The sequence below is a fragment of the Neofelis nebulosa genome, chromosome 12 (assembly GCF_028018385.1).
Source record: "Neofelis nebulosa isolate mNeoNeb1 chromosome 12, mNeoNeb1.pri, whole genome shotgun sequence".
NCBI classification, from domain to species: Eukaryota; Metazoa; Chordata; class Mammalia; order Carnivora; family Felidae; genus Neofelis; species Neofelis nebulosa.
The window spans coordinates 49288146-49297383 of NC_080793.1; the positions used below are offsets into that span (position 1 = coordinate 49288146).

A 9238-nucleotide genomic window follows, 5' to 3' on the forward strand; every position below is an offset into this window, starting at 1 on the left:
AATATCTAAACAAGCATTTTACCCAGAGAGAGTCATCCTTGATTGAAACAAGGACAAACAACATAACTAAAGGAAGGAAAGCCATGATGAGCCATGCGCAGAAAATTTAAACTAAGGCAAAAACATTCGCGGCTTTGTTTCCACTTAACTGATTGCTGGTCACATAGGAGATAGTTCATAGCTACCACAGTTCTAAAACTGGACGTGTGTATCGGCGTGCAAAGACACTGCAGAGTTTTGTTTATTATTGAAAAGTAGTAAACAACAGGCGGAAAAGACCACGAGAAAAGAGGGGGACCCTGAAATATTGTGCAAAAACGAGGCTCCCACAGATATAAAAATTCAGCGATACAGAATCTGTGCAGCCAGAGGCTATCCACAGCCGGGCTCTCTCCGGAGAGGGAGTCACCCTGCAAAGGAACCCACCATGACCAGCCGGAGCTTGCTGAGCTGGGCTTTGATGCTACTTCTTTCCAGTACTGCCTGCTCTCTGGACTGTCACTTTCAACGGAGGGGCATCTGGGAGATTGTACAACATTTAGAGAACCTTGGAGGAAAATTTCCCCTGAGATGTCTGAAGGACAGAAGCAACTTCAGATTCCTCCAGGTTGCAAAAATCGACCAGCTTCCGGAGGAAACTGCTTTCCCGGCCATCGGAGAAATGCTGCGACAGGTCTTCAACACTTTCAGCCTGAATGTCTCCCAATCGTTGTGGAATGAAAGCCGTTTAGAGAGACTCCTAAGTGGACTGTATCAGCAAACAGAGAAGACAGGGGTATGCCTGGAGCAGGACTCTGGGCAGGAGGATCATTCATCCTCGCAAAGGGAGGGTACCAGACTTGCAATAAAGAATTATTTCCAAGGCATCCGTGACTATTTGCAAGGCCAAAAGTATAGCCACTGTGCCTGGGAGGTCATCCGTGTGGAAATCCGAAGGTGTTTTCTCTTCATTGAGCAGCTGACAAGAAGACATCGGGACCAAGAAATAGGTCACTTACATAACTAACTAATGTGGAACTGATCACTAGTATCATTTTAGATGTCTCCTCAAACCAACGTGGTATTTCTAAGCAGTTTTTTATTTATTCTTTTTGTAACTTAGGATAATATTGTCAGTCAGTTTTCTGGATGGATAAAACCATGCTTATCATTTGCAGATTATTAGTTTAATGGATTTGTTTATTAAAGTTGAGCAAACATTTGTTATTAAAATAGTAATTAATACTACATTTGATGACTTATATATAAAATATCATTTTAAAATTAAATGATTCTTTTATTTCATTTTTACAATCAAATCTTCTAAATTCAGTCTTCTTGTAACTTTGCTCAAATGGTCATCCTCAGACTGCTTCACTTGACAGAGTTTAAACTATCTTTAGGATCATTTCACAATGCAGAAGGACCATCAACCAATACAGAAGATTGTGGCAGTGATGAAAAATTTGGCAATTTCAGTTCTCAGTAAGTCCTGACCTGGAGCGAGAGCAGGAACACGTCTTTTGCCCTAGCCATCATCTCAGCCTTGGGTTTACCTATCCTCTATTTTAGATGTTATCTGAGATTTCATAAGAGAATGAGAACAAAGAAAATCATGGAGATAATGATGATAGTGAATATGAAAATGCGAGGGAAAGGAAGAAAAGGTGGGGCAGGAATTTCTGAGGTGCACTCTTACCATGTCTCCTCATACTCACCAGTGTGGAAAGCCCTGGAGGATGGTCGCTCCCCATTCTCAGACTTCCATTCTTCCCCTTAAGCCCATCACTGATCAATCATCCATCATTGATGTCTATTCATTCAGTGTTGTCTTCCAGTCTATGTGAAGCTCGGGGCCACGTTCTCAATCTCACAATTTAGGCAGGGAAACTTGCATATGGACACGCAGAGGAGAGGTCCATGTGAACATGGAGGCAGAGACCGGAGTGATGCATCCATAAGTCAAGAAATGTTAAGCATTGCTAGGGGTCAGCAGAAGCTAGGAAGAAGGCAAGGAAGGATCTTCCCCTACAGTCTTCAGAGAGAATAGAGTCCTGCCAATACCTTGATTTTGGAGTTTTAGCTCCTAGAACTGGAAGGGAATAAGTTTCTGTCGGTTTAAGCCACCTATTTTGTGATGCATTGTTTTGGCAGCCCTCTCTCACTACACGGAGAGAGAAGATGCATCTTCCTGATCTTGAATTTGAGTGCAGAGAAAAACAGAGTTTCTCAGGAAAGCCCACTACTCAGAGATGGTACCCATGGGAGTAATCGACTGGTTTTTGTGGTCTCCTAGTGCTTCCGCCTTCCAAATGTTCCTGTTGCTAAATCGAGAGTTAACACCTCTCCCGTGTACACATCAAAAGCTGTGTGCTGCCTCAGAAACATCTCGTGGGGCTTTTTAAAGGCTTTGAAAGCATTTGTTTATTTGCCAGTGAGTTTAATAGAGAATATATGCTATATATAGATTTAGAGGATTTAAGAATAAGACTACAATAAAATTCAGCAGCAAAATAAAAGTAACAGTAACTTGATCTTTTAAAAAACATTATTTCAGGGGCGCCTGGGTGGCTTGGTCGGTTAAGCATCCGACTTCGGCTCAGGTCATGATCTCACGGTCCGAGGGTTCGAGCCCCGCGTCGGGCTCTGTGCTGACAGCTCAGAGCCTGGAGCCTGTTTCAGATTCTGTGTCTCCCTCTCTCTGTGACCCTCCCCCATTCATGCTCTGTCTCTCTCTGTCTCAAAAGTAAATAAACGTTAAAAAAAATTTAAAAAAAACCCACATTATTTCAGAAGGCATTTTCAAATTCTACCTACAGTGCCTCGGGATCCATACCTTAGAAATTAATTTTCACCGAAATATAAATGTAGTCACAGCAATAGTTGGAAATTTGCCTTTGGTACTGGATTGAAAAGAAAGAATTTACAATGTATAAAAAGTTCTGTTTTTTAATAACTAAGAGCTAATTAAAATCCTAGGGGTAAGCACCTAAATACACTTCAGTTGAATAGTTTCAAACTCAAGGACTGACGATCACAACAGATAGAGGCAGTGTGAGGACGAAGGAGCACATGACTTCGGTGAGAAAATCCAGCTACGGTAGTTAGTACCAGGTCCTGACCACCATCTACTATGTGACTGGACACTCACTTAATTTCTCGGAGGCTCACTTGCCTTCAGCTTAAAACCATATCAATAATACGTACTCTTCCTACTCATGAGCAAGATTAAATGAGACACCGTATATAAACATACTTTACCACATATAAAAATATGGGAAAAACACCACATATAAAAATAGCATATAGGGTGCCTCGGTGGCTCAGTTGGTTAAAGCGTCCAACTCTTGATCTCGGCTCAGCTCATGATCTTAGTGTTTGTGAGCTTGAGCCCTGCGTCGGGCTCCTCGCTGACAGTGTGGAGCTTGCTTGGGATTCTGTCTCTCCCTCTTTCTGCTCCTTCCCTGCTCTCTCTTGCTCTCTCAAAAATAAATAAACCTAAAAAATATTTGGACTACCATATATACACATGTAAAAACATGTTAAATATAATGTGAACCTTAAAACTCCTACAAAAAATACATTTCAAGCCATTTCAAGAAAGGACTTTTGCATTATTTACCAACTTAAGATTTTTTTAAAACCCTAATAAAACCTAATCAACAAAAACAAATTTGTTTAAGAAACAAGTTTATTTTAATAGGGACAATCTTTATCCCATTATAGCTTCCGTCAGGATGAGGACATGTTAGACAAGGAAACCTGTTAGACAAGGAAAGAGTTAACATTCCGATTCTTATTAATTAGAAGCAAAAATATTTTAGCACCAAAGTGGATGTATCATATCTTGTAAATTATGTATTTTAATAAAAAATTATTGAATTTCAGCTGTAATAGTGTGCCAGGCACTGTGCCAAGTGTGTGTGTCTGTATATGCGCACAGACACGCACATACACATGCATACACACACGCACACACACACACACACAACCCTACACAAAATCTAATTTATTTCCCACCACAATGCTGAGAAATTAGAACTATTACTTTATAGATGAGGAAACTAGAGCTTAAAAGGATGAGTTCTTAACCCAAAAGGTCTCTTTGGTAGTAACTGTAACTCAACTATTGTGTTCATATTATTTTTTGAAATGATATTTAACATACTTTAGACAATACATCATTGTAGCTTAATTATCATTTTAAAGATTTTTCTTTTTTTTTTTTTTTTCAACGTTTTTTATTTATTTTTGGGACAGAGAGAGACAGAGCATGAACGGGGGAGGAGCAGAGAGAGAGGGAGACACAGAATCGGAAACAGGCTCCAGGCTCCGAGCCATCAGCCCAGAGCCCTACGCGGGGCTCGAACTCACGGACCGCGAGATCGTGACCTGGCTGAAGTCGGACGCTTAACCGACTGCGCCACCCAGGCGCCCCTTAAAGATTTTTCTCTTCAGTTCGTCACCCATTAATATTACCATCTTTTCAAATATACTCTGACATGGGTGCCTGGGTGGCTTAGTGGGGTTGAGTGTCTGACTTTGGCTCAGGTCATGATCTCACAGTCTGTGAGTCCGAACCCCGCGTCAGGCTCTGTGCTGACAGCTCAGAGCCTGGAGCCTGCTTCAGATTCCCTCTCTTTCTGCCCCTAACCCATTTGCATTCTGTCTCTGTCTCTCTCAAAAAATAAATAAACATTAAAAAAATTTTTTTAAATAAATAAATGTTAAAAAAAATTCTGACATTGTGAGGATTGTATCCAGCAGATCTTCAGCAATACCCGAACAGCACTATTGTGTGTAGTTTTCCATTTACACACAAAGGGCAGATCCAATCAGCATGATAAGCCTCCTTAGAGGCTGAGATACCTCCAGGAGCTAAGCTTCTGCAGCCCTGCCTGCACTCCCAAGTCCTGGAGGAAGGGACAGTTCAGGTTTGTACTTTAAAGAGGTCACACACATCTTGAAGATGAAATCAATCACCATTTGGGTGTAGCTCTCAAATCACCAAAGTCAAAAATGTTAAATGTCTAATCATCAAAGATCTCCAATGCAGTATGTTTTGGGAAGGGCTAACAATTTTCCTATCAAAATATTTCTGATGCTCAAAGAAATTGTTTTTATTTTTATTTTGAGACAGAGAGAGAGAGAGGGAAAGATAAGAGAGAGAGAGAAAGAGAGAGACAGGATCCCAAGCAGTCTCCATGCTCCTGACGTGGGGCTCAATCCCATGACCCTGGGATCATGACTTGAGCCAAAATCAAGAGTCAGATGCTCAACCGACTGAGCCACCCAGGCGTCCCTAAAGAAAGTTTTCAACACATTTGTTCTCTGAGAGAGAAGGAACCTTAGCTTAGGAAGAGCAGAGATGTAAATGTGAAAACCCTCCCCTCTCCTGCTCAAGATAGTATTGTACCTCCATTTGTTAAATAAATTCTACCACTTATTCCCCACGGCACTCTTCCCCTGGGTCTTGAAATGTACACAACTTCCCAAATGTAGAGAAAAACCTCCCTTGATAGTGATATCCACGATCTTCCTGGAATAGGATTCTTTACCATCCGGAAGGAGTCGTTAGAGGATTACCTGCCAATATCCTTAATGGCAGCTATTTCAAGTGACATTGAACACCATTTCACCAGTACCTACTCCTCTCCTGGCATCGTGCCAGGTTGGGGCTGGGGCGGGGAGCTCGTGCAAAGATTCCTTTGTTCAGAAAGCTCAAAGTGTGTGGAAGAGGAAGACATACAAATAAGTTATGGTAAACGGTCAAGCCTGAAACGAAAAAGAAGATCCAAAGAGGGGGGAAAGAGGATAGAGCCAGAGAACATCAGTGGGCCACAGACGGTTTAAAGAGCGGGAAGTGGTTAACAACGTCAAGGGAAGGAGAAAACCAGGGAAGACAGGGTCTGAAAGACAAGCCAACTTGGCTGTGAATGGAAAGGGAGAGATAAGGCAACAGCTGGGGCGAAAGCACAGTCAAGGGAGAGGAGTCTATTAGCTGTGTCTTTATGTGCCTTGAGGGTGATAGATTCAATTTCTTTAATATGACAGCTGCCCCGGAAAATGTGATGGTGATCGATGGATATCTGAACAGCTTCAGATGTAATTAAATTAAGTTGGAGGGGAAAACATATCCCCTGGCACACAGGCTCTAGTTTTAGATTAGCGTAAGGACTAGCCGGCATTCTGTTTGTTTAGTAAATACCACCTTCTCGAGTTCTGGAGCAAAATTTTAAATTCAGCATCTGAAAAGCAATTTTGCGTGCAAAGGCAGTTTTTCAATCCCTTGAGTTGGCCTGAGTTGAAATCTTAGGTTTATGGCATGTTGGCAGTGTTCATCCTGAGTAAGTTGCTTGAATTAGCTGTATCCCAGTTTCCCCAAGATAGAGATATGAATATCACACCCATCGTGGCTTTGCTGGAGGAACAAGTGAGTTAATTCACATAGGTGTTCAGAATAGAGACTAGCAATTCAACCATCAGTATGTTTAGCTATTCTCATATCTATCCTCATACATAGCCTCATTATTATAACTGTTAATATCATGATTTTGTCTTGTTTTGGTCTAGCTCTCAGAAACATAAGGCAACTTACTTCATTTCACAGATGAAGCAAAATGGCTGCATGTGAGTAAATTATTTTCTTTGAGTCTTACTCCTAGAAAGAATTAGAGCAAAGCTCTCAAGCCAAACCTTCACTCATACAAACCTTAGTCTCTGTTTAATATGAACAAAATTTTATACCAAGGGCATCACAATGCCAAGACAGTCTGAAAAAATACACACACACATGTATGTATATGGGCTCAAGCCCTCTACGTTATCACACCTGCCCACAAGGCCCACAAAAGTTAGATGAAATCCAATTGTATTACAACAAAAAATAATAACAATAAAATAAATTAAAAGGCAGAAATATTGAAACATAGTGTAACATCCAAATTGATGTCATTATCGTCAGCCCTACATTCTATGTAGCCTTGAGAGAACTATGCTCAGAGTATGAACAAAATTGCAAAACAATACCAAGATTTTATGCAAAAAACACACCGACGAAGCCATTGTTGTGATTTTCCATTTTACAGAAGAGTCGCAACACTCTGATCCATCCTTGTAACGCCAACACTTACACCTTGCGTGGCACAAAGATGGCCTGTGACACGGGCCAATTTGTTGAATTGAATGGAAAGTAAGTTAAAGAGTTGAAAATAATCTAAACTCCTCTCTGAAAATTCGCAGAAGTATTACAACCATTACAATACAGTGGAACAATTACAATATAATACAATTGCAATTACAATTACAATACAAACAAGTGGAAACATTCAGCAGATTTATCATCTGTAGCAATGGAGGTGATAATTCTGAACAAGAGATCAAAACAAAAATCAGTCATGTTAAGTATTGGAAGGCACCAAATGAGGGCAATTTGGGGACTAGATTTTTCATGCTGTACGTAAACTAAAATAAGACAAGAACGACTTAAGTTTCCCGAGGTCAACTGGACCACAAAAGGAAGGGAGAATGAAGTGGGAAAGGAACAACACTCATATGGAGCAGGTGCTAAACAAAATATGGTAGCAGTTCATTCATTCATTCGTTCATTCATACTGTCAGGTCCCCCTAATTTCAAGAGATCTTAAAGGCATCAGTGTAGATAGCATAATATAACACGTTTTACCTATAACCATGACTAAATTCTTGGTAAAGGGTTAAATTGTCTTTAAAGTTTGATTTTAAAAGTCAGGAAAGTAAGAATTATATTTCACAACAATTTCTAGCAAAAATCTTTGCTTTTTTTTCGATGCCTGTGATGGAAGATTAAGTGCTGGTCATGTAGAAAACTATCCTGTATAACTGATTCTGATTCTGCCTGTGATGGAATCATTAGTATCCCACCATAATCATAAACTCGACAAAATACATCAATCAACTGTTTCCAGCACTGGACAAGAGACAATGTGCAGCTGTGATCCTTGAGAGAAGAACCGGCAAAATGAGGTACATATTCACACCTGCTTTCTGCCCGGGGGCACTTCCCCAAAGGGTGGCACCAGGAAGTCAATCCCAAATAGAGAGCAGTAGTCTTGTTGGGAAAAGAAAACAGAGAACAGGGTTCAAGGCTGCTGACGTGGTTGCAACTGCGCTATAAGAAATCAGAACAAAGAGAGCTATGTGCAGTGACAGCTCCAGATGTTTGCAGAGGCATCCCCTTGTGTCTTTTTTGCCAGGGCAGGGCTCTGCGATGCCTGGCTACTAAGAGCTGTGTGCCAAATAGAAATTCCAGAGCTTTCCCAACAAAGAAACATGTCAGAGTTCCAGCCACCCAGAGTAGAAAGATTTCACTAAATACCATGGTCACAAGAAAGGTCATGTCCTAGTAGGGCTATTCAAACCCTCTGGTCTTGACTACAGTAGACTTTAAAATAAAAAGATAAAGTCTTAAAAGCAATCATAGGAAAAGATGCATAACATACAGGAAACAACAAGGATTACTGATGGCATCTCATCAAAACAATGTAAGCCAGAAGGTTATGGAAGGATATTTTTATTTATTTTTTAATGTTTATTTATTTTTTGAGAGAGAAAGAGAGTGTGAGTGGGGGAGAGGCAGAGAGAGAGAGGGAGACACAGAATCCGAAGCAGGCTCCAGGCTCTGAGCTGTCAGCACAGAGCCCGACGTGGGGCTCAAACCTGCAAGCCCCGACTGACATCATGACCTGAGCCGAAGTCAGACGCCCAACTGACTGAGCCACCCGGGTGCCCCTGGAAGGATAATTTTAAAGTGATGAAAGAAAAGAAGCAGCAGTAACAACCTATTAACCAGGGATTCTGTATATAGTAAAAATATCTTTTAAAAATAAGGTGAAATAGAGACAAAAACAGAGAATTCATTGTTATAAGCACTATATTACAGGAAATATTTTTTAATGTTCTTAAGGACAAAGAAAAATGATATTAAACAACAATAAGAATCATTGTGAGGGAATATAGAATTGCAAAATGGTAAATATATAGAAATATAAATTAAAATTTATTTAGATGATAATTGACTCTAACATACACACAATGGAACTTATTGCGGGATTTATCACATATGTAGAAGTAAAATGTATGATAGAACAGAAATAGCAGAAATAACGGGAGAGGAAAAATGGAAGAATTGTGTTTAAAGTTTCTTACGATATACGTGATGTGGTATAATATGAATCCAATGTAGGTTATAATAAGTTAAGGATACATATGATAATTCTTT

At 40.2% G+C, this 9238-nt stretch overlaps 1 protein-coding gene across 1 annotated transcript; it reads left to right on the plus strand.

Annotated features, from left to right (window-relative positions):
- The first annotated feature begins 427 nt into the window (after positions 1 to 427).
- Positions 428 to 1006, plus strand: LOC131490873 (interferon beta-like). The gene has a single exon (XM_058693315.1). It carries the CDS (start codon positions 428 to 430, stop codon positions 1004 to 1006), a length of 579 nt encoding a protein of 192 aa, XP_058549298.1.
- Positions 1007 to 9238: the final 8232 nt, after the last annotated feature.